The sequence below is a fragment of the Colletotrichum lupini genome, chromosome 9 (genome assembly GCF_023278565.1).
Source record: "Colletotrichum lupini chromosome 9, complete sequence".
Taxonomy (NCBI): Eukaryota; Fungi; Ascomycota; class Sordariomycetes; order Glomerellales; family Glomerellaceae; genus Colletotrichum; species Colletotrichum lupini.
In genome coordinates this window covers 3571138-3595653 of record NC_064682.1, presented here as the reverse complement: position 1 = coordinate 3595653, position 24516 = coordinate 3571138, and the positions used below count along the sequence as shown (strand labels likewise).

General features: G+C 43.1%; 6 protein-coding genes across 6 annotated transcripts; 2 read left to right on the top strand and 4 right to left on the bottom strand.

Moving 5' to 3' along the window:
- Positions 1-17: 17 nt before the first annotated feature.
- Positions 18-621, bottom strand: CLUP02_16929 (ribokinase; the record flags this gene model as incomplete). Its single annotated transcript, XM_049295846.1, has 2 exons — positions 18-219; positions 278-621. 2 exons carry the CDS (start codon positions 619-621, stop codon positions 18-20), a joined length of 546 nt encoding a protein of 181 aa, XP_049152993.1.
- Positions 622-8123: 7502 nt separating this feature from the next.
- On the bottom strand, positions 8124-8678 carry CLUP02_16928 (uncharacterized protein; the record flags this gene model as incomplete). The annotated part of the gene is made up of 2 exons (XM_049295845.1): positions 8124-8520; positions 8665-8678. 2 exons carry the CDS (start codon positions 8676-8678, stop codon positions 8124-8126), a joined length of 411 nt encoding a protein of 136 aa, XP_049152992.1.
- A 1488-nt stretch (positions 8679-10166) lies between these two features.
- CLUP02_16927 (ABC transporter) lies at positions 10167-18323 on the bottom strand (the record flags this gene model as incomplete). Its single annotated transcript, XM_049295844.1, has 11 exons — positions 10167-10208; positions 10274-10364; positions 10417-11224; positions 13164-13201; positions 13299-13340; positions 13386-13524; positions 13686-14302; positions 14365-14481; positions 14530-14976; positions 15030-18049; positions 18117-18323. 11 exons carry the CDS (start codon positions 18321-18323, stop codon positions 10167-10169), a joined length of 5568 nt encoding a protein of 1855 aa, XP_049152991.1.
- A 58-nt stretch (positions 18324-18381) lies between these two features.
- On the bottom strand, positions 18382-20585 carry CLUP02_16926 (uncharacterized protein; the record flags this gene model as incomplete). Its single annotated transcript, XM_049295843.1, has 10 exons — positions 18382-18428; positions 18591-19164; positions 19215-19535; positions 19607-19620; positions 19675-19756; positions 19828-19884; positions 19973-20205; positions 20268-20286; positions 20362-20415; positions 20490-20585. 10 exons carry the CDS (start codon positions 20583-20585, stop codon positions 18382-18384), a joined length of 1497 nt encoding a protein of 498 aa, XP_049152990.1.
- Positions 20586-20674: 89 nt separating this feature from the next.
- CLUP02_16925 (uncharacterized protein) lies at positions 20675-21730 on the top strand (the record flags this gene model as incomplete). Its single annotated transcript, XM_049295842.1, has 1 exon — positions 20675-21730. The coding sequence occupies one exon, from the start codon at positions 20675-20677 to the stop codon at positions 21728-21730; it is 1056 nt and encodes a 351-aa protein (XP_049152989.1).
- Positions 21731-21901: 171 nt separating this feature from the next.
- Positions 21902-24196, top strand: CLUP02_16924 (uncharacterized protein; the record flags this gene model as incomplete). The annotated part of the gene is made up of 3 exons (XM_049295841.1): positions 21902-22087; positions 22164-22644; positions 22713-24196. The coding sequence occupies 3 exons, from the start codon at positions 21902-21904 to the stop codon at positions 24194-24196; spliced, it is 2151 nt and encodes a 716-aa protein (XP_049152988.1).
- Between the last annotated feature and the right edge of the window lie 320 nt (positions 24197-24516).

The window sequence follows — 24516 nt, the reverse complement described above, 5'->3', positions numbered from 1 at the left end:
ACAGGCGCTTGCCTTGATTAATCAAAAGTCATCTCTGCCATTATGTCAAACTGATCAATTTCATCCGCCCAAGGAATGTGCCCCTGAGCGCCCATCCTCCCAACAGAGATAGCAGCAGCTTTGTTCGCGCGAACGACGGCACTCTCAATATCCCATTCTCCAGATGCACTGGATATCTGACGCACATAGTCGGCCGCATACGCACCTGTAAAGGTGTCGCTAATCACTTGTATTAGTCTGTGACATCATTTGAATATAAAGAGAATGGACCACCCACCCTGCTCCGGTTGTATTCACGACGGAGACGGGATATCCAGCACAGTGCCCGGAGACCTTTTTATCGGCGTAGAAGGCACCTTTTGCACCCAATGTGATAACCACGTTCTCGACCCCAACGTTCAGGAAGTCCTGGGCAATACTTGGCCAGGTGCTCTCCGTCACATTATCCGGCATACGGCCGGACATTATCGCAGCCTCGAACTCGTTGACCACGAGATGCGTGATGAACCTATAAAGTTCGGGGTTGATCGGGCTCGCTAGCGCGGCATTCAAGCAGAATGGGATACCAGCGTGACTAGCGGTTTCAATTATCGTCTCAACGACCTCCTTATCGATTTCCATCTGCGCTACGATCAAGTTCGGCCATTCTTCGCCTCTAAATTGCTTAGGGTAGCTGAAATCCTCCTTCTTCTAGGCCGCTATTGTCCCCGGGTATTAGTATCCCTATTATAGGGTAGTTAGTTCGAACTATAGTTAATAAAGAGATTAATTAAACTATCTAAATATTTACGTAGTAAGTATAAAAAGGAGGTTCTAACTATAGGTTAGGCTAGCTATAATAATTATAAATAAGGCCCCTAATTAGCCCCTGCGCAGTCGGCTATATACCGCAATTAAATTAAATTTCTAATCTAATACTAACTTTCTCTTTTTTTTATTAATTTAACTATTATAATTAGAGGTATAATTCGACCTCGGGCCCGTTTACTAAGTCGTCTCCTTTTTCCCCTTTTTTCTACTCTTTTTATATAACCTATCTTTCTATTTATATAATAACTTTTTTATTACTTATAAATTATTCTAATCCCTTATTTAATACTACTTTTATAAAAGCGTTTACGAGGTTATTTTTATTATTAATCTAACGGATCTTGAGTATCTTATGCCTTTCGTACGATTACCTAAGGGCTATGATATTAATTATAAGCCTCTTTTCCTTCGTCGTTCCTAATTTAACGAGGTATTTATATAGTAAGTAAGAATCGGTATAAATAACTATTAAAATAAGTAAAAACCTAATTCGATCGGTAATCTTCCTTAGCGTTATTAAAATTATATAAGAGAAGTTAACGCTATTAATTATATTATAAACCTCTAATACTAATATACTTCTCGTTATTTACTTATTTTTAGTTAACGAGTAGTAAATTATATTATTATATATAGTAAATTCGCTCTCGCTTATACTCTCATTAGCTAGGATAATAATATACCCTAATTACGAAATAAAGTCGTTATTATTCGTAAATAACTTATTAATAAAAACGTAGAGCTTATTAGTTATAAGGTCGATTAAGTAATAAACGAGACCTCGATCGAGATTCGTTTATTACTACTTAAGCCGCTTATTGAGTACTTTAACGTTTTATTTAGTTAAATTTATAATTTATACTACCCTAGCGTAATTATAAATTACCTCGGGCTAATAAATACTTATAATATATACCCCTCGCGCAAGCTTAGTTTTATACTATTTTTTAATATTAGTTACGTTCGGATTAACGAGGTTAATCTTTTCGCCCTACCTCTTTTATTAAAAAATAATAGTTTCCCCTTTAATTATAAGAATCCTATTATTAAATACTAAGGGGGTATTTATTATAAAGACCTTTTTTAGCTTCGTTATAAAGCCCGCTTTCTAGAGCTCCTTATCCTCTTTTTTTATAAAATTAATATCGAATAGGCTTAATATATCGTCGGTTTATATTCTAACGATTTTAAATTAGTCGCCTTTATACTCCGCGATTAGTAAGCACGGGTCGTATATAGAGGTAACTATTAATAATTAATTAATATAAAAATTATAATAAGTAGCTTATTAATAAGTACCCGATTTTGCGAGCCTATATAGTAGCTTAAGTACTTTAATAATCGTGCTTTCTAAGTACTTACTAGCTATTTCTTTTAGTAAATAGGCTAGGATTTTCCTTATAAGCCCTATAGCCGATTAGGTATAGGCCTAGGTAATATTACGGCTCTAAATCTCGTATCCCTTTTTCTATAGCAATGCTATTAGTACTATTATTAATTATTAGCTATAGCGCTATATAATAAGTAATTATATAAGTAGCGTTATCTTTTTAACGTTACTATACCTCTAAATTACGTATTTAAACTTCTCATACGGCTAGGGTGTTCCTTTCTTTTTAATCGTACGAACTATTCGTAATTTAAATATATAAAGGTTTATATATTTTTCTAGGTTATATAGGATAAATTAATAAACCCCTCGATTATAAAGAGTATTTATTTCGATAAGATCTAATCCCTTATACGGCTTTTTAATAGTTATAATTATACCTTCCTTACGTAATTTAACTACTAGCTCGAAATTAGCTTTCTTTTTTACTATATAAAAGGTATTAATTACCTCGTCGCTAGTAATAAATTACCGCGTTAGGGCTTGCCGTCGTAGTCTTTTATAACGTCTCGCTAGTAGTATTAGTACCCTTTTAGCAATTTCTTTTTCTTCGTTGTTTATTAGTACTACTACGACGATTTCGTTAAGGATGATTTCTTATACTTTTGCTACGGGTTATATAGTTTCCCTTAGCTCTTTTTTTTTTTATAGGTTAGAAATTACCTCGTTAGGATCTATATAGTACGGTCTGACTACTATAATTAATACTTCGAGTAGTTAGTTACGATCTCTCGCGACTATATAAGAGCGCTTATTAACAAAAACTAACTTATATAACCTAGCCTACTATTAGGTAATTTCGCGCTATACTTATATATCCGAATTTAGTAATATATTTAAATTATCCTCTATATTAGGCCCATTACGTATAGTAATTACTTCGTTAACTTACCTTCTTATACTTACCTCGCGCAGTACCCGTATTACTTTTTTAATTACTTAGGCTCGTTAGCTTATACTTAGTAATAGTAGCGAGGCTAAGGTCGTTCTTAAATATACTCTAAATATTAATAATATTAGTATAAGTCCGTTAGGCCCTATAGTATTATTATAGTATTTAAGTACTATCTAGAAGCATTCGTCGTCGGTAGAATCCGAATTTTCCTTTTTAATAATTCTAAATACCCTTTTTAACTATTAGTATACCCTTTTTACTTTTTTAATACTATAGTACGCTTTAATAAGTACGACTTTTAGTTATATACTATAGGCCGTCGCATTATCCCTAAATTTTACCGACTTTAAGCTAGTACTAGCGTCGGTTCTAATACTATTTAGCGGTCCTTAGTATATATTAATCTAGCTTTTTCGTATGGCTACCTATATTATCTTTACTTATAAATCCTAGAAGAATTACCCTACTTAAAAGGATATAGCTATGTTAATTATATATAGTACTAGCTAACTATTTAAATAGAAAATATCGATAACGATTTCTTAGTTAAAGTTAAGCTTATTACGTAATTTAAACTTAAATCTACGTAGGCTCTGCGCATTTATTTAGTATTAGTAGTATACTTTTATTAACTACTCTAGCGCCCCTATTTTAATATTATTATTACCTAATTATTTTAAGAGGTTATATAGCCTCGTAACTAACGGGTATCTAAATCTCCGGTATAGTTTTTTAAGCTTACTTTTCGTTAAGTAATTAATCGACTTCGTATCGTTAATAAGCTTTATAAACGTATACCCCTATTATCGTTCGACTATTTCGAAGTACTTATTACTAAAGATTCTGTTTTTCGTATTATTAAATATAATACTTAGTTAATTTATATCTTTTAGATATAAGAGAAATAGGGTATTAACGAGTAAAATATAGAAAGTTATCGTTCCGAAGTACGTCTCTACTTTTACTATACCTAGGGTAACGATTTCCTTACTTAGGCCGAAACTAATCCTCGTAATACCCGCCGTTAACGTATTAAGTATTATTAGCGCGATCTTTTATAATACCTAGAATTACCCTTTTTTTTTAGTTAATTATTATAATACCCTAATATTTAGGATAATCCTATAGAAATCGTCTAGGCTGTACCTTTCGCTCGTATAAAATACTTATATAAGCTTAATATTTAAAGGATCTAAGTAATATAAAAAGGACCCCTCTAGCTACCCCTAGATTTACTTAGTACTATATTCCTTTTTTTTAAATATCGAGAGAAATAGCGTCTTCTCCTTAATTATTAAAAAATAAGCTTTAGCCCTATTAAATTTACCCTTTTGGCCGCCTCTATATTTATTATTTAAGGGACCTTTTTTTATTATTTATAAATAAAAGCCTACTTATTAAAAGCTTCTACTACCCTCTATTCGTTTAGCCTTATATATCCTCTAGAGGCTAACGGGGTAAAAAAAAAGTAGTTAATATCGTTAATTTCGTTATAATCTAATTCGTTAATATAGGGGGTAAGATCTTCTTTATTTTCTAAATTTCTTATAGGGGGTATATATTTTAAGCCGCTATTTTAATTACCGTCGCTAGGTTTTGTACCCTTAGATCTACCCTTATATATAATAAAGAATTAGTTAAACTAACGAGGGCTAGTTTTATTATTTACTACCCTCGACTTTTTATACTATTTATATAATTTAGTACGCTCTTCTTTAGAATAGTTACTTAATTAATATCTATCCTTTTTATAAATATAATATTACTTTTTTTATTACCCTATTTATAAATTAAATCTCTATTTATTTAACAAATCTAAGCCTCTTTATTAGTAATTACTATATTTAGCCTCTTTTCCTTTTTTATTATACGTTCGATCGACTTAATATTATTAATAAGGGCCGTCGTATACTTAGAAATAAGTTTAGTGCGGTATTCTTACTTTAATATTAAAACTAGATCTTAGCCTCGAGTAAAGCGTCTTATAGTTTTCGAGTGCCTAGTATAGGGTTATTTTTATTTCTAATATACGCTAAATTACGATATAGAAATATTTAACTTTCCGCTTATTTATCCCCTTATTTAGCTAGGTTTTTACTAACTTATTAATTCGATCGATAAGCTCTTTAAGGATCTCTACTCGCAATTTACCCTCTATTATCCTAGTTATAAATATAAAAGAAATTGCTTATAGCTTAAATAAGAGCTCTAGGTTTCTATCGTAAGTCTCGAAGCGGCTTCGGATTATATTAATTATATTAAAAAAGTCATTTTAATCGAGATTACGTACCGCTTCGTAATAATAATTAAAGGCTTTACTTATAAATACGACATTAATTACCAAATAGTACTAGTATTCCCTAATTCCGACGTTTTCGTAATAATCGTAAAATATCGTTAGGGTTTCTTATAAAACCTTATACTTCTTCCTAGAGTATAATTTCTCTTTCGAAAAGATCTTTTTAAGGTTTATAAATTACCTCGTATTCACTACTAGATTTTTAATATTTATATATAATCCTTGCGTCGCTACGTATTATTAATAACTTCGGGTTATTTACCTCCTTTTTTATTAGCTAATCGGCGCCGAATTTCGTATTAATAATAATAATAAGTTATAGATCGAAATAGGCAGAATTATTAATTATCGTACTTCTAGCATTATATTTTACCCTAGTATATCCTTTTATAACGATAGATTTTTATTAATAATTATAGGGAGGAAATCTAGGTCGTTTACCCTTTTTTTAAATTCGTTAAAGCGATTATACGCTCTATTGACTTATACTTAGTTCTATAGTACGAATTCCTCTTTTATAATTATCGCTATTAGTATTTTATATAGCTCTCGTAATTATAATTACGCTAATAATACCCCTCGCTTATAGAGGAATTTATTAACTACTTTTATAATTCCTAGGCTTACGCTCGCAAACTATTTATTTAGTTAGTAATTAAGGTCGTCTACGATCTCGTAAAATAGGGGTTACCCCTATAGCCCCTTTTTTTTATAAACTTTAATTAAATAGATTAATACTGCGTTAATTTACTTATTATTAAGCTAATTCGCAATTCTATATATCTACGTCCCTTAATAATCCGGGTTAATATTTACCTACTTATAAGGGATTAGGTATCTATTTAAGATCGGGTTTCGTTCTTTTCTTTTTTATTTTAACTCGCTAAGGGTCGTACTCTAGCTTATACTTATATTAATAGTCGCTAGTATATTTAATTTTAATAAGGATATATTTAATCCGCGCGCTAGTTATAATAAATCCGTACTTTCGCTACTTAATAAATTTATCGGGGTCTAAGAGATTCCCACTTCCTTTTACTATCTTATTACTACTCTCGTTTTTATTATTTTTAATAATTACTATTACCTTTCTAAATCGCTAGCTATTATATTTACTAAGATCCTCTTTTTTATTTAATATAAAAAGGTAAGTTTTAGTAGTTCTTTTTAATAATAGTAGCGGCAAACGTTTATATTATTATAAAAAGATATAGTAATTAGTCTCGGGATCTTTACTAGTTACTAATTTTTACTATCCTATATATTTTTAGCCTCTTAAGCCTCGTGCTCTTTATAATTTCTAAATAGCTTCCTTCCCTAACCTATCTCTTTTAGGGTAGTATTTTATAAGAATAGTTAAAAATAAACGCTAGGTAGTTTATAAAAGAGCTATATAAACTATTAAAAACCGTATAGGCCGTTAAGTATAATTAACGAAGTTAAGCCCTTTTTTTTATAAAATCGTAGATTTTAAAGACTTATTAAAAATACTTACTTATTGCTCGTACGTAGTAGGGTTAAATACCTTAGAGGTCTTATTTTTTACGGCCTCTTGGTACCCTATTTTATATTTTTTAAGTAGTTTTTTTTATAGCTTAATTATAATTAAATAATTATCGCTTATTAATAATCCCTTTTATTACTTAGTTAATTTCTTAAAATTAGTAATCTCGCGCTAGGAGCTAGTATAAAAAAAAGCCCTTTAGCGGCCCTTTAAAAGATTCTTTTCTTTTCCCCTTAGATCCTCGTTTTTTTAGCCTTTTTTTAAGTTAATAATAACTCTAATAAAAGGTCGTAGGACTACTTTAGGGTAGCCGCCTTCTTTTTAAGTTAATTTCCGAGATTTATAATACTCTTAACTTAATATTATTAAGACCTCTAAATCCCCTCTTCCTTTATTAAACCGTCCCTTATATTATATTCTTAAGTAATACCTAGGGGGTAGTTAAGGGAGCTATAAAAAAGTTATCTAAATCGCGGGCTTAAAGTCGTACTTATAAAATCCTTATAATAATAAACTTTCCTATATACTATAAATCTCTTAGCTTAATAACTCTTATAAAATTACCTTTATTATTAAATAAAAATATTTACGTTTAGAGATCCCCTTTTTTAATTACGCAGTGCTCTTTTATATTATATTATTAAGCTCGTTTATTATATTAATTAATTAAGCGGGTAGTCGTTACGTAAGTATTTCTTTTTATTAATTTAATTAGTTAATTTCTAATTACGGGCCGGCCGTAGAAAAGTTATTTAATAAAAAAGCTACTCGGGGTAATAATAAAAGGCTAGTTACTTAAGTAGTTCCGTTAATTAACATAGTTTAATATAATAAACGTCGACCTCTTATAAGTAATAAAGGGCTACGATTACTTAATTCTATATAATATTCGAGAATTACTTCCTTTTTCGTTTATTTTTATAAGGTTAATTAGTACGAATCTCCTATCCCATACGGTATTAAAAAGTCGTCTCTTTTACGTAGCAAAATACCTTACTAATTTACGATAATAGAATTTAATTACTAATTAGTATTAGTATCCCTATTATAAAGTAGTTAGTTCGAACCGTAGTTAATAAAGAGATTAATTAAATTATCTAAATATTTACGTAGTAGGTATAAAAAGGAGGTTCTAACTATAGGTTAGGCTGGCTACGATAATCGTAAATAGGGCCCCTAATTGGCCCCTGCGCAGTCGGCTGTATGCCGCGGTCGAATTAGACTTCTAATCCGACACCGGGCTAAACACACACCGACTATCGTGGGTTTCTTTATTGATCATGACGACGCGTTTGCTGGATGATAAGCTTGGCACCTCTTTAAGGCCAGAGACATCGATATCGTTCTCGAGTAGCCTCTTCTTAAGCCCCTCTCCGTAGTGATCCTTACTAGCCTTGCCAATCATCTTAACTCGAATGGCACCATCGCCCCTGCCTAGCGATGCCTTGTGGTGGCAGGAGCGGTATGTCGAGAGCGCTGTGTTTGCACCCTTTCCGCTCAAGGCTTTCTCGGAATGACTTGCTCTAATGCTCTCTCCTGTCTTTGGAAACCGGGGTACGATCATGATGTGATCAACGCCCAGCGCCCCAATAACTGCGATGGTCTTCATCTCGGGTCCAATCCTGTAACTGTCGATCGTAAGGGTGTTTGATGTTAGCACGTCGGGAATCGTAAAACCGGCCGGTCGTGACGGTGATGGTTATTAATAGGACTGGAGTGTTTGAACAGAAGACCCTCCTTCTTTGTCTGCCCGTGCTCATATCGACCCGGGGATGTCCATGTCTGCGCGGCTCAAAGAAATTGCGACCTCAGACCTGGATGGGACACCTCCAACATGACTCCCGGACTAAGTTCAATACCAATGCAGAGCCCCTTTCTTGTAGTCAAAACTTCTGTCCATCACGGTGTTGATGTCTCCCCATATTGGTAATGTTCGTGTTACGCGTATTTTCCCTAGCCCCTGGATGTCAATCGCCCAGAGCTCATCTGACCGACTCCTTACCGACTCAACAAGCTCTTGGCTGAGTCTTTCCGTTACTTTTTGCGATGATAACGGTAAAGTCAGGGCGCTCGCTCACTTTCCATTCAACGCTTCCCAATTGTGACTTACGAGACCACCCCATCCTACCTCAAGTACTAGTCTCAATGAATGGAATACTCTGCGGTAGGTGGTGTAATGTGTCAGACATGAGGCCTTATGATAGTGTATTGAGGCAACAACTTATAGCCGTCGGGCAATCGAAAGATGGTCCTCCAAGGAGCGGTGTGGCATCTTCATGTTGTTGCTGGACAGCTTTTAGTACATTACATACGTCGCCTACCAACACTATAGAGAGTCAACAAGTCAATACCCTTTCCGATCATTCAGTGACGGCCTGCTATTGGGCTCAATCAGGGAAGATCAGTATATGAGAGCCACTTAGCTATGCAACACGGTAGCACTGTTCATATGACACCAGACCTAGGTACGCCAATATCATACCTTAGGCTAAGAATGGTAACAATACATGCAAGCAGCAACAAGGCTGTGATACCTGCCAAGACAGGTCACCTCTGATAGCCCACGGCCTGCTCCCTGCTGCAGAACAAAGAAGGGCAAGTTTATTTACACTACAATGCAGAGCCTCATGTAGCCAACAATCGGCCAGGTAAGATACGCAGCTTTGGCGGTTAAGATTCACCGCCAGTGCTTTCCTGGAACCTGACTGGTCAAGTGTTACAAAAGGAGACACTAACGCAGGCTCGTTCACACTCCGATACAACGTCCATACAGTCTCTAAACAGATTCCGGAGGCCAAATTTCCTGAATGGCGGCTCTTCTGATGACCTGAGCACCATGGCTTAAGCTAGATGGTAACATGAAAGTCAAGCCCGCTGCTCATCGTATTTCAGCCAGCCTGTAAGATCGGACACGGCCAAAAGATTTGACAGACGTTGTCTCTTCAATTGGCTCTCAACTTAGTTGCAAACATTACCACCACTTCACAATATGATAATGAATGATTAATAGTCTAAAAATGATGTGGGGGTTTTTTTTTTTTTTTTTCTTTTTTTTGTTTGGTGGGGTTCTAAGACAAATAGTAAGAAAAACAGTATTTCGGCCTTCGAGAGGACGAGAAAGGGAGGGAAAACATTATATCTATAGATATTTCAGGGAAGGAAGAGAAAATCATGAAATGATGAAGAACGAAAAGACTAGAAAAAGGAGACTGAGAAAAGTAAATCGACGCGGGCCTTGCATACCATGAAGGAGCATATGAGTGTATGGCTACGAAAACGCCTCGATCTCCTCAGACCATGGAATGATATCCTGTGGCGCACCGTCTCTCGAACCAACAAGCGCAGCAGCTGCACACGCATTTCTGACTAACTTACCCAAAAAATCTGAATCCACAGCCCCTTTGTTTCCAGCTCGATGCTCAGTAATACCCGCTGCGAATGTCGCCGTGAATGTGTCCCTTGTCGCCTGTGTCAGTGTTGAAGTTGGGAGACATTGAAGAGGGAGAAAAGCTGCTTACCTTTCGATGGCATTATAATTGCCTTTGCGATGATTCTCCTTGAAATCACAAAGGTATGCACTCGACCCCCCCTTCCAGAAGTAGGTAGCTTTCGTGTGTCCTTTGGTTATAATCACATGCTCTACACCCAACCCAACCAATTCTACACCCCTCTCAAACATTTTTTCCAACTGGCTGCATTGAGGGAAAATCTGAAGTTCCTCCTCAGTAACCACAAGATAATTTATGAGTTTCAACTGGTCCTCGGTAATACCATAGGAAGGCACCTTGCCCAAGCAGACCTTCATACGCTCGCGTGCAGCAGTCTTGAGTATGTAATCAAAGACCTTCTCTTCAAATTCTGTAGAAATGACGACCGCACCTGGTATGAAGACCTTATGTACGCGTTTGTCAACGGATTCGGGAATGAAGCTGAAATTTTCCATCCATTGGGTGGATGTAGCCAGTGTTTCAGCAGGATTCAACCGAATTCGTTCCTCTCCGTTGGGTCGTATGAGGTGGATGTTGACGTTGGTTCTCTTGAAATAGCATTCTTTGATGCTGTCTGTATTGGGTCCCATTGTCCCCAGTAGAGACTTCACCATATGGCCATAATGGTCCCTCCCGACTCCACCCTGCACATGGACGTCGATTTTGGTCAAGAGGTTTCTGCGATTATCGGTTCTTAAAGCATTCACCAGTTCTTTGGTGTAGCAGGAACGATGTGCTGCAATTGCGGTGATTGCGGAACTTCCCTCCACAATTTCGTGGTGGAATTCTGGCTTCTCTGGGTCGACGCGTATGTTTAACTGGAAATCATCTCCGAGGGCTACAACCCTGTAAGTCGACCCACCCCCTTTTGGCCACCACCCCCTTTTGGCCACCCCATTTCTCTATCCCAGCCACCGCATTAAAACCCTACCCACGATTTTCAAACTACTATAACAATTACAAAAATCGTCCAAATGTAATTCTTTTTTATATACTTATTTATCGATATATAATAGTCTCGTATACTAAAAATAAAGTTATTCGGGCTCTTAAGGCTATTAAAAGAGGTCTCTTAGTTAATTAGGCCTCGATTAAGTTCGGAGTTCTAAGGTTAACTCTTCGTAATTATAAGAGAGGCTACTAGACGAGGGTAATAGTATTTATAGACCTCTAGAGGCTTCTTTTATAGTAAGAAGACTAGCTAGCTTAGTAAGTTCGTATTTAGTATAATTTAAGCGTTATACTAACTTATAAATAACTTATAGAATTTACTAAGTAAGTTCTAAGATCCTAGGGGGATATAAATCCTCTTAAGAAGAGATAGATAGACGCTTTCTTAAAGAGGAACTTATTAATTAAGGTCTAGAGAAGTCGTATTATTAATTCGAGGCGTCTAAATAGGGCTATTACTAATATAATTAAGTTATAATTTAGATTACTTAATATACTAGAGATTAGTAATATTAAATAGGTTAATAAGTATAATATAAATAAGACTAGTATCCTAGAGAGCAAGGGATTTAATAGCCTAGTTTTAAATAAAGTAGAGACTATAGTAATATAAAAAAAAGAGCCTAGTTCGCGTACTTAGGTATTTATAATCGAGTATATCTTTACTAATAGTCGAGTTATTAAACTACTAATTATATATAAGGGAAAGTCGGTATAATAGTAGTAGTTTCTACTTAAACTTAACCCTTATACTAGTTAGGAGTTTATAGTAATAAATAATAGCTAAATAACTAATAAGACTGCCCTTAAATAGTTAAAAATAGTGTTCTTATTATAGACTAAGACCCCCCCCCTTGGGGGGCTTAGTATACTTAATAAGCCTCGACTATTAGTTCTAAATAGCTATAGGAGTTATACGACGATAGAATTTATATAAAAATGCTATAGAAATAACGTCTACTTATTATTCTTATTACTATATACTTCCTATGTCCTCTAGCCGTTAAATATAGCTATTTTTAAACCTATTAAGTCTAAGTATAAGAAGGAGCTTAGTAAGGAGGATATAGTAAATAATTCTACTATCGTTAGAAAGCGGTACTTCTTAAGCTACTACTAAAAAGCTCGTTTAGCTAGTCTAACGTCGTTAAATATACGAAGTAAATAGAAAGTAACTAAACTATATCCCCCTAATATAGCCAGACTATTTACTAATCTAATAGTCCTACTTAACCTAGTTATACTAACTAAAAAGACCGTAGATACTAGGTAAGTAACTAGTAATACTAGAAAAGCTATTAACTAGGTATTAGCGGCGTCTATTATTAACTAGTTAATACTTAAGAAGGCTAGCAAGCTCTGCGATTAGTTAAAGTTGTTTATAGAGCTCAGTCTAGACTATAATACTTAACGACTACTATTTAAAAAGATAAAAAAGGTATTTAGCAAGCAGGCCTACTATTTAGTAATATCTTAGTACTATATTCGAGTTCTAGAAGCTAAAGTTAACCGATTAAGGCCGTAAAAAAAGAAGAGTATATTAATAAACCTAAATACTAGGTTTGCGAATATCTAGGATATATAAAGAGCTTAAGAAGACTTTAGTAACTATTTAGTTAGTCCTAGTTAACTCGCAGGGGTCGAATTACCTAGGGAGAATAATAACTATATTATTATAGTAGTAAAAGATAGTTAATTAATTAAGTATAGTTGGTGGCGATGTTTTGATACTATGTTTTGATGGGGTGGCCAAAAGGGGGGGGTGGCCAAAAGGGGGTGGGTCGACTTAAGTATGCGATGCCGCGGCCATGCTGCAGTTTTGAAACTGGAATCGATTCGTAGTGAGAGGATGATAAAGGTCAAGCTTTGTGGTCGTGGTGTGGTTTCTTATGGAAGCAAGGGAAGGAAACACCAGATGCTCATTCTTGAGTGTCTACTTATAGAATTGAAACAAACAGCACAAGTGAACAGAAGATGCCCATTCATCGATATGACTTGTGGGACTGGGATGTGTGAACAGAAGAGGTTCATTCTTTGACGATACTTACAGGATTTGGACGGGTAAACAGAGGATGTTTGCTCCCGAGTGTTTGCTACGGAATTGGGGTAAAATGCTGAACAGAAGATGCTCATTCTTTGCCTGGCCCCGCGTACCGCATCGATCCCCTCCCGTGTTAATATTGTCTCCTATGTTGAATGTTCTCTCCCATTTTCAAGGACTGTCATACCAGAACATCTTCTTTATTAATCAAAATCATTCGCTTCCTACAGTGATGCCTCTGCCAAGACCCATAGCTACCTGACAGGATCCCTCGACCGTCCCTGATTCTCAATTGCCCACAGCTCACCGAACCGACTCCCCTCCGTCTCAACAAGCTCCTTGGGGCTGCCCGTCTCCATGACGCGCCCCTGATCCATGACGATCACCGCATCAAAGAAGTCCATCACCATGTCTAGGCGATGCGACACCATCACAATCGTATACGTCCTAAACTCCTCCTTGATAATCTCCTGCATCAACCTATCCGTCGCGTGATCGACGCTGGAGCTGACCTCATCCAACAACAAGATCCCGCCGCCGCGCCGCTTGAACTTGGCGTCTTTGACCCGGCGTCGCAGGATCGCTCGCCCAAGGCTGAAGAGCTGCTTCTGTCCCGCGCTGAGGCTGTCTGCGCTCATCGACTCGCGCAGGCCACCGCGCTCTTCGACAAAGGTGCCGAGTTGCACAGCGCGGAGGACTGAGAAGCACTCGGCGTCTGTGGCTGCGTTGAAAGGGTCGATGTTTGCCTTTATGGTGCTGCCATCGGGGAGGAACACGGCATCTTGGGGCACGGAGATGATGCGGCGGCGGAGAGTTGAGCGGTCGATGCGGTGGAAGGGAATGCCGTCCATCTCGATGTTCTTTGGAGAGGACGATACCGGGTCCAGAAGCCGGAGGAGAAGAAGAATCAGAGATGATTTGCCACTAAGGAAGTGAGATCAGCATTCACACACTTCCTGGGCAGTCCGATGCAAAAGGCAACTTACCTTCCCGTTCTGCCACATAGTGCAACCTTCTGGCCAGGTTGGATGGAGAAATTGAGGTCTTTCAATGCGAGATGCGGAGGAGTTGTCGCACCATCCGATGTTGCTTGCTGTTCGTTGCTTTCCATATTGTCAGCGCCGTCCACAAACTGGTTGGGCTCAACTTACTTGTATGAGGCAGAAACGCCGTGGATCTCGATGCGCCCAGTCTCGGGCCACTCTTCAGGCGGCTCGATATCCTCACCTTCCAGGTCTTCAGGGCTAACCTTCTCGGAAAAGGTCTTGATACGAGAAACGGCACCGATCGAAGTCTCGAGCTGGGTGTAGAACCGGACGAGTGATGAAAGGGTTTCGCCCCACGACATCAGAGTGACTAGAGAGGCGCCAGTGAAGCCCGAGTTGGCCCGGAGCTGGGTGGCAAGGGTCACAAGAACGACGGCCAAACCGGCCACCATGAGTTGCATCGTAACGACGAGCCATTGCTGGATCATGGCGAGTAAATATGCCGGTCGTTGCGAGGTATCCAACATGTGCTGGTTGTGAGCAATGTCCTTGTGTGCCCAGCCAAAGGCACGTATCGTGGCGACGCCCTTTATGGTGTCAAGGAAATGCGTGCTAGCAACTGTTAGTCAGATACTCTGTAACCGCCTTGTCTTTCGTGTACATACTACAATGGGCTTTTGGACTCGAGATCCAGGAGTCGTAGCTGGCGAGAAGTCCGAAGGTAGAACTTTTGGATGATCCAGCAGAAAGCAATCAACAAGGGATAGCTAACAGCCATGTAGGGGGATGCAACGGCGACTACAGCACCCATACCTATTGACTCGAATCCGGCCAGCACAGCATTAAGCAGCGCCATCGGTAGCTCGTTGTCGATGAGTGTCATGTCCTGGGAGAAGAGATTTGTGATGACGCCAGAGTCTGTTGTGGTGAAGAATGTGAGAGGCGCGTGGATGACAGTCTTCAACGCTTGCTGATGTAGAATGGTGCCGGAGGAAGTGGTCATGTAGATGATCAAGGCAACACCTGCCACCATGAGAGAAACGAGCTGCAACGCCTTGAAGAGGCCGAACAATCCGACATAGTATCCACTGCTCTTGTGAAGGGTATCTTCGGCCCAGTACTTCATCCAAATCGTAGGAAATTGGTTCCACACGGAGTATGATGCGGAGAAGAGAACGAAGATGACGGTTGACGTTAAGCTCAGACTACGGAAGTAGTGGGCATAGACCCTCACGTCTCCCGTCTGTCTCGACTTCTCCATCATCTCGTCGGCAACGGCCGGAGCACGCTTCGCTTTCGGAGGTTGACCGGTGGTGGGTTTATTGGAAGTCTCAGACCCGAAGTCGGAATCGGTATCAGAGTCTGTAGCCTTCACCCCAAGACTGGCAACATACTTCTTATCGCGCATCAGGTCGGCGAAAGTACCTTCTTCGGCAAGAGTTCCATCCGTGCCCAAGGCGATGATGTGGTCTGCCAGTGGCAGATACTTGATGGCATGTGTACAAAGTACTGCTGTTGACTTCCGTCGGCGAATGATACCATCGAGCCCAAACACCCTCCGAAAGACTTCAGACGCTGTGTCATTGTCAAGCCCGCTTAGGATGTCGTCAAAAATCAGGAGATCGCTATTTAAGTACAGTGCACGCGCTAGTGACACGCGCTGCTTCTGTCCACCGCTGAGCATGATCCCGTTGCTTCCAATCTTCGTATCGTCACCATAGGGGAGAAGCAGAAGGTCCGTCTGGAGCATACATGCGTCGATGATCTCGTCATATCTGGCTTGGTTGAAAGTCGACCATCCGACAATGTTGTCTTTGATGGAACCGTTTGACAAGAACGGATTCTGCTCGCAGTACCCGATGGCAGCGTTGCGTGATGGCACAGAGACCAAGCCGGTGTTGAATGGCACTTCACCTAGGAGAACCTTGCACAGGGTGGACTTTCCTGATGCTACAGGCCCAACGACGAGGGTGAGCTGAGCGGCCGGGATAGAGGCCGTGATATTCTGGAGCACCATCTTATCCGCCGTCCAGCCGAAACTGCCATCAACAAGAGAAATCGCTGGCCTTGAGCTGCCGAATTCGGAGTCTTTCCGATCCGGGACCGTTTCCAGGGAAATGTCATCCGAGTTGTCGCGAAACGGGCTCTCCTCGGACGACCTCTCCTGGAATGCCGAAGGATGGGCAGATTGCCGGAAATCAATGCGTGATTCTCCTTCAATGTACTTTTGAATCCGATTAAGACAAGTAAACGCCGCGATGATGGTCGGAACAGACTGGAAAAGCTGGCCTAATGGGCTGTTGAGAAGGACCAAGAATGAGAAGGATGTGAAGATGGTCGTAGTATCCAGACGTTCTTGCGCGAAGACGAACGTAATTGCGGGAGATAGCATGCTCGGAGCCAATGCAGCAAGCGCCGTGACGATGATCAGCCAGCGGAATTGATTGCCGATGCGCATCTCCTCCACGCGCATTCTCTGGACAAACTCTGCGACAGGCTGCGTGATGCCGGAGATGCGTAAGTACTTCATGTTGGAAATGACATTGGCAGTCAGTCCAACGCGCTTCTGAATCTGAGCCATCCAGCGAGACTGGCGCTCACCGGTAAACTTGGCTACGGCAGCGGTGACGCCGGTGCACACGAGAATGACAATGAGAGGCGCGACGAAGGCTGTACCGAGCTGGCCCTGTAGTAGCCAACATCCAAGTGCAATTTCGATAACGTTGGCCCAGATTTCGTGCAGACTGTAGAAACCACGGACGATACGCTCGGTGTCAGTACTCATGAGAGTCACTGCCGCCGCATCCCCGGTGTCTGTGAGCGCGGCTTCGGTGGTCTTCTTGTAGATAATTGCTGATAGGCAGCCCCGAGACATGTACAAGGCTCGCTGCTGAAAGTAGTAGTACAGAGCCGTGGAGACGGCGATCCCCGTATAGATCAGAACAGCAGCCCCGATAAGACCGTAGCTCATGTTATTTGACGCATTGTCATCTTGCAGGTACTCGAGAAGAGTTTGGATGAAGAAGGGTTGGCTGAAGCTGAATCCGATGAGGGCGATCCGTGGGGCGACAGGCAAAAGTAGAGGAACAGCCAACGCCTTGGCTAGGTCTTTTGCGAGCCCGTGATTTTTGCCGCGGTTCTTGCCCTTCTCGAGTTCTTGAGCGAGACTGATTTGCATTGTCTCGGCTATCATGCCACGGTCGAGAGCATACAAGTCGCCGATCTTTAGGACGTTGCGATAACCGTGGAGGAAGAGGCGATTGAGCCACCAGTAGACGCCTAGACTGAACAAGCCGCTTGTCTCCTCCGGGCTATGTTCTTCGGCGGTCCAGCGAATCCATCGTGATTTCCTCTGGGCCTCGATGATGAGGATGGCAAGCTTTATCACCAGCGAGGCCGTGAACAGTCTTGCGAACAGTTGTGTTGAGAAAGTCCTAGCTACCAACCATGACGTCCTCGTTTGAGCAATGTCAAAGAGAATCTGGAGAAAAACGTAGCCGGTCAAAAGCAACGAGGGCCTAGGTGCTCTGGAGTGTTCGGCGTACGATAATCCGACCATGAAAAGAGCGGCGAGGAAGCCGAGAGCTGAGGCCGAGGCGGCAAACCCATCTATGCGCGAGCCACTGGAAGTTGTCTGTAGAATGAGAATTGCGAATTGCAGCGTTGCAAATACTGTTATGATGGCCTAGACGAAGGGAAATTTAGAACCAAGTCTCAGATGAAGTTTGTCCCCATGGACTACTGTCACCTACCAATTTTACGGTTTGAAATGTTTTGGCACCAACGATGCGCGGTTTGCGAGCAAGGTAGGCAACGCGCGGAAGTGAGAGAGCGATAAAAACGGCTGCGGGGATGATGGCTAAGAATATCCTCTCGAACCGAAGAGTAAAATCAAAATCACCGCGGCAGCCTTGAACACTAGGCCCGAGGGAGTCGTCGTTGAGACATCTCGAGCTCATTGTTCAGATCGGTCTTAGCAGTGAGCGTTGATGTATGTAATGGCTCGTCAAGGGTGCGCTATTCGCTGAGAATACCAGGGGCCAATGCTGGGTCAAACTCAATGGCTTGAATGAGTGTGAGATTTGTTTGGCGGAGAAGGCAGGGCTGGGCAATCCGAAAGCTATGAGAAACCGAAGAGACTTAATCGATTAATCAAGAGGCTTGTCAAACAAGCTTAAATGATCGCACCCCAACCATGACTGGGCGAGCCACGAGGTTGAGCTTACTTCTCGGGCCCGGCGTTGATGCCTGTTGTTGACTCACGTCAGGCGACATCTTTTCTGATCTGACCAACAAGTTTGCGCAATCTTTGCCAAGTTGACGCGGAGCCTTAGCGAAACATAGCTGCTTTGCAAGTATCAGAGATGAGCTACGAGTCCATGTCGTCGTGTCGGCGGCAAAGATTGAGAACGTAAGCACTGAGACTGCCCTCGCCATCATTGGGAGGCTTTTGGTGAGCAAACGCCATTGTACCCAGAGAGTCGGCGGGACAAAGTGCCGATTCATGTCAGACTGCAGCGATTGCTGAGCTCGCACCGGGTACCAGCCGACGCGCCATGTCGAAAGAGGAAGGTCGAATGCATTCAAATTCTTGCTTGGTGGTTTCTCCCATGGAAGATGGAGGCTAGAGGATAGGACGGCGCGGCCAACAAAAGTTCTGCATTGAAGGAGACGCGCGAAGGCTCTAATCTCTTCGGACCGCCTCCGACTAGGACACCGTTTGTTGGAAACATGATGCTCGAATTTGAGGTTCAATCTCCGCCAGAGTAAGACCGGAGTCTCCGTGTTAGGGTTCCGCATCTCAAGGCCATGCCAGATCGATAGATAGGATTACGATCCTTGCCAAGCACATCTTCGCCGCGAGGGACACCCTTGGTCGGCCGAAAGAAGGGGTATATGATATCCACATCGCCGGCCGTTGAAGTTTGGCGGGCTTGCACTGGATTACTTGGTGTTTTGGGGCAATATCCACAGCTACTACAGCTGATGACGACTGGTTCGAAAATTGCTGACAAGTCGACACCCGTAACAAGAATTAGAGAGAAATAAGACTGCAAGATAGTCAGGATAGACGCGTTGACTTGGTGCAGACGACACTTTCGCAACCACGAATCTGGTGACGAGTCCAACAGCGATTCATTTGGAGCCTGTTGCTGATCGTCGCATGCTGACTGGGGCAGAATAGTTTGGGCAACTTCGACATCTGTTAACAGCAGTAAAAAGAAGAGTCATCCCAGGGTACTCTGCGGTCATCGTCTGTCTGATGTCAGTTGCTGCACGGCATTGGTTGTTGCACGAGGCAAAGCGGACAGTTGCGAATTCGAAGCTTTGAGAAAGTTGGTGGGGTTGAGCAGTGCGGGGAAATTGACCGGGAATATTCAACGTTGATTACCTAATGTCCCGTGGGTCGGATGTCATTATGTAAGAACTCGGGAAGTCAGCACAGCCACTGTGGAAGCTCACCAGCCTCAACCTCACGCCATACTTCATCCATGACAAGATCTCAAGCCACGCCAACTCCTAACGTTTCTCCCAGAACAAAGAGTCTGAGTGTTGACAGCTGGATGCAGCTGGCCTCCCCCCTCCAGCCAAGAATCCGAACCCGAACCGAGCTGCTCGCGTCGTATTGCTGCTGCAGATTCCAGTACCGCTGTGCAGCTGCCAGCACACTGCAGAGCACAGCACATGCATAGGCAGCTTCCGCTCGGCCTCGCAAGCTGAAGCTGATCCATCCAAACCTGCTGGGTGTGCCTGGAAGCATGTTGTCATCTCCTCCGGCCGGCACCGCTGTCCGACCCTCGGAGCACACAGGATCGGCCACGCTGCCAACTCCCCAACAGCCTGCCAAGCTTCAGCGTCAGGCGATGCATGATTCCAAGACCGAGGCAATAGCCATCTCCAACCAGACCAGGCTAAGCCGAGCTGACCTTGGATTTTTGTGCTTCTGAGGTGGACTGATTATATATCTGAGAACAGAAAACATTAAAAAGGGCCAACAATTCCCAAGGGGTTTGCAGAATTTGGGCACACCGTCACGTACCATATTGGAACCTAACAATCACAAACACCAGTCACACATAGACACGTCAGGTCTTTGGATTCACCAACAACCTCTAGGTTGGAACAGGGTTCATTTTCCACCGCTCATCTACGGAATCATAAACACGAGCACTCCCTCGAAGAACCGAACATTGGATCACAACCACCCAGGAGGAACTCATCGAGACCAAGACAGTTGCCCTCAGGAAGAACCAATCATCGATATACCTGGCAGGCAACCCCCCCAAAAGACCACAAAAAAACGCCCAGCATGTGCATCGTTCTACTCACCACCGCCCATCCCGACTACGCTCTCATCGTTGTCGATAACCGGGACGAGTTTATCCTACGCCCAACGTCCCGCCCGCACTGGTGGACTCATCCTTCCGGCGCTACTGTTCTCTCTGCCCGCGACCTTCAGAGAGCGGAGAAGGGCACCTGGCTCGGCATCACCAAGACCGGCCAGCTCGCAGTCCTCACAAACTACCGCGAGACAGATACACAGGATTCCAAACACCCCATCCACGCTGCCCGCAGCCGTGGAGGCATGGTGACTGCCTGGCTTGGGTTCGACCCCACAGAGCCCGCTTCAACATCAGTGAATCACCTCGTCAAGGATGGTGGTGTCAAGGGCGTCGGTGGCTTTTCCATGGTAGCAGGCAAATTGAAACGAAAGCGCGGCACCGACGAAAAGCCCGAACATGCGCTCGAGGGTATCGCCATCATCTCCAACCGGTGTGATGACCTGCAGGACGTACCGTGGATCGGAGAACAGCGGGGCGAGGTTTACGGTCTTAGCAATACCGTGTACGACGACCCCAAGCCGTGGCCCAAGGTTGAGAATGGAAAACGTCTGGTCAAGGAGGCCATTCAGGAAGCTGTTACGGACAATCTGAATGAGGATGCTCTAGCTGAGCGCCTATTCAAGGTCCTGGATACTGATACGCTTCCCAAGCACCCTGATATGAGCCTGGCGGACTACATCAAGGAGTTGAAGCAATCCATCTTCGTACCTGCCTTGGGCGACGAGAGCCATCGAAAAGCCATGGAGGAGGCAGTCTCCAGAGGCCCAGGTCAATGGGCCACGGATGACCAGAAGGCAGCCGAAGGCCTACAGCTGGGCGAACGACCCGATCCTCCTGCCCAAGGCACCATGGGCTTCGAGGTGGGTTTGTACGGGACACAGCGGCAGACCATCATCATGGTTGACTGGGACGGCAACGTGACATATCGCGAGAGAGCATTGTGGGATGGCAATGGTAACGTCATTGAAAGAGGACAAGGTGACGAGGTCTTCAAGTTCAAGATTGAGGGTTGGGAGAACTGAAGAGTCTGGCTCGTATAGAGACGGTATTGCATGTAAAGGGCCTCGCATCATCGGCATCGGCGCTGGAGGTTGTTCTTGCCCCATGCATCATGTTTGACATGGCATACTTAATGAGACAAGGAATTATGAGCATTTGAAGTCACAGTAAGAGCGAGGCTTTGATGGGGAGTGATGGGAAGTGACGTTCAGCGGATATACATTGATATGGTAGAAGCTGCCTCCCTCACCTGGTTTGGAAGAAACATCGCGGCAGGGGCATCGGAAGAAGTTGACGACGATGGCAACGACAATGGCACTCGACCTTCCTCTCGCGATGAGTCTCAACCATCTTTCTCTGTCGCTCGGCAAGAGCTGCATGTGAGTCGACATCTGTTCAAGGTCCTCGACCGTGCGCTCGATGTCGACGCGTCCTCCAAACATCCAACAACATCAGAGCACTTTTTCATCTGAACCTCACTTTTGGCTCACCACGCCACGGCTGCAATTCACCGCTCTGGCTGCGTATTCCAACACTGAAATTCTCGCCTCGTCTGATTTAATTCTTGTAATTCACTTTCCTCTCCAGACAATGTCCCCCGCCGGGTCCGGATCGCTTGGCCTGGTCCTACTTGCCCACACCACTCGCTGCATCATCACGATTTCGTACTTCTGCATCGACCTGGCCAACGCCAACCTTCGCCTTTTCTCTCTTTGGGCCAAGTCTTGTTTTCTCGCGGCTAGTCTCAACTTCCATTCCTTCACTCAGTCCATCGCCATCATTGTTGCCTCTTCAAAGCACGCCCTTGGAGCCAGCCAGGTAACTATCACCGTCCTCATTTGGGCGATTCCCTACATCATTTTCCTTGAGTGCGTCCTGTATGTTGCCGCACTCATCATTCTGCTGGAAAAATGCGAGACCGTCTATCTGCATCTTCGTTCCTCCCGCTTCGGAACCGCAATTCTCGGGGACCAAAACACACCACGTCGCGCCCAACCATCTCAGGACCTCTTGGGCCTGTCCAGCGTAGCAGCGGACCGGATCTTGAGCGTGCCGAAGCAATCACCGTCGTTTCGAGCATCAACGACACCGAAAAACAATACTCAGACATCTCCCAGCCGACCTCAGACGCTGATTCGGGAAGAGGCCATTCGACTCTTGGCCCTACTCGACAAGGTGGTATCCTCAAGACTTCCCAAGCAAGCAAAGCTTATGGAGCCCTCGAGTCTGTCAATCCCGACCATCGAAAATCCCAAGGAGAAACCAACCCGCCTCTTCAGCGGCAGGATGTCCTATCCGGTCGTGGAAGCTACCAACCATATCTCACTTCTCAAAGACAAGCTACTGTCAAAGATCGTCGAGTATTGGGGGAGATTTCCCACGCCAACGCTGACAATACGCGCATTCCATATTCAGATGTGGCCGTTCTTACGCAGTGCGAGAGACTTCATTCCCAAGAGAACCAGCTCATATCGCCTTCAGAAACAGCAGCCCAATTGTCCATGGCAAGATCTCATGGAGTTAGACGACTGTCAGCCAGTTTCACCACAGGCGGACCGTTGTCCAGCAATCCAACTATCGCCAGCTTCCCCGTCATGGCCATCAAAAATACCACACACCTGCGAGGGCCGCCTCATACATCCGTGCCTCCCGAAATCGAAAGAGGTGCGGAAGAGACGATTGAAAGTTCTAGGAGAAACAGCCCTGAACTCGGAGGTCGTCAAAAGCAATCAAGATCGCCCAAAGGCGGAATAGAGAAGCAGCGACTACCTAAATCTCGCACTTTTACCGTTCTGTCCAACCTCACCGCCTCTCTCTCTAGAACATCTCTAGCCAGCTTCACGGGAAGTGATCGTAAGGCCTCTCTGCAGACAGTGGCATCTCGCAAGACCAGCAGTTCTTCGACTCTTACAACTAGCATTCCGACTAGAACCCCCACCCCCATGTCTCCTGAGGTCAACCCACTCATCATTACGACAGCGCAGCCATCGGCTTACTGGTCAGGTCGTTTCATGTCTCTACAGGATCGTTTCCAAGGCGAATCCCTTCAAGAGCAGACTCTATCAATCTTTGTCACAGCCCACGCCTCCAAGGCCAGTATTCTTGCGCAACAACGTGCCGCCTATCAAGGCCGTGGCAATCTACCTCTCAGCACCACAACAGCCCTCGACCGCTACGGCACTGCCGCTATCCAAGAAGCTAAGCGACTCTCGGACGAAGATAATTGCAGTCTCCGCATCTTCCTCCACCTCCAAGCACTTTGCGGTACACCCGAGGCCCAGAAAAGCTTGCACGCATGGCAAGAGGCGTATGCTCGAAGAACGGGACGCAGCGTGCTCCTGCCAGAAGGCACGAACTCGGACAGGGGGTTCGTTGCGCGGCTCTTTAGTGGAAGCGGAGGTGGAAGACGGAGCTTCGGCAGCTCCCAGTTGGAGAGAGAAGCTGGTAAAGGCAAGCAAGGGAACGCCATGCGAGCAAGCATTATGTGATGGTCTGAGGTACGTCGCTATCGAAGGGTTATTGTAGATCATGGTTATTGGCGTTTCACTTCATTTGTTTGCTTTGTTAGGTTTGTTTGGACTTGGGAGGGGGGAAGCTGGAGGTGTACAGGGACGGAGGCATTAACGCATTGTTCGATTCGGTCAAGAAGAGTCTTTGTCGTACAAGAGGAGTGTACGAGAAAAAGGACCCTTATGCCCATGCATTGTTTTGAGATGGCGTTCACCAGAGATGGAGGTTACCAGAGACGAAAAGTTAGCTGTTAAGAACAATACCCATTTACTTTCTACACCGGCCTGAACCATCTCCA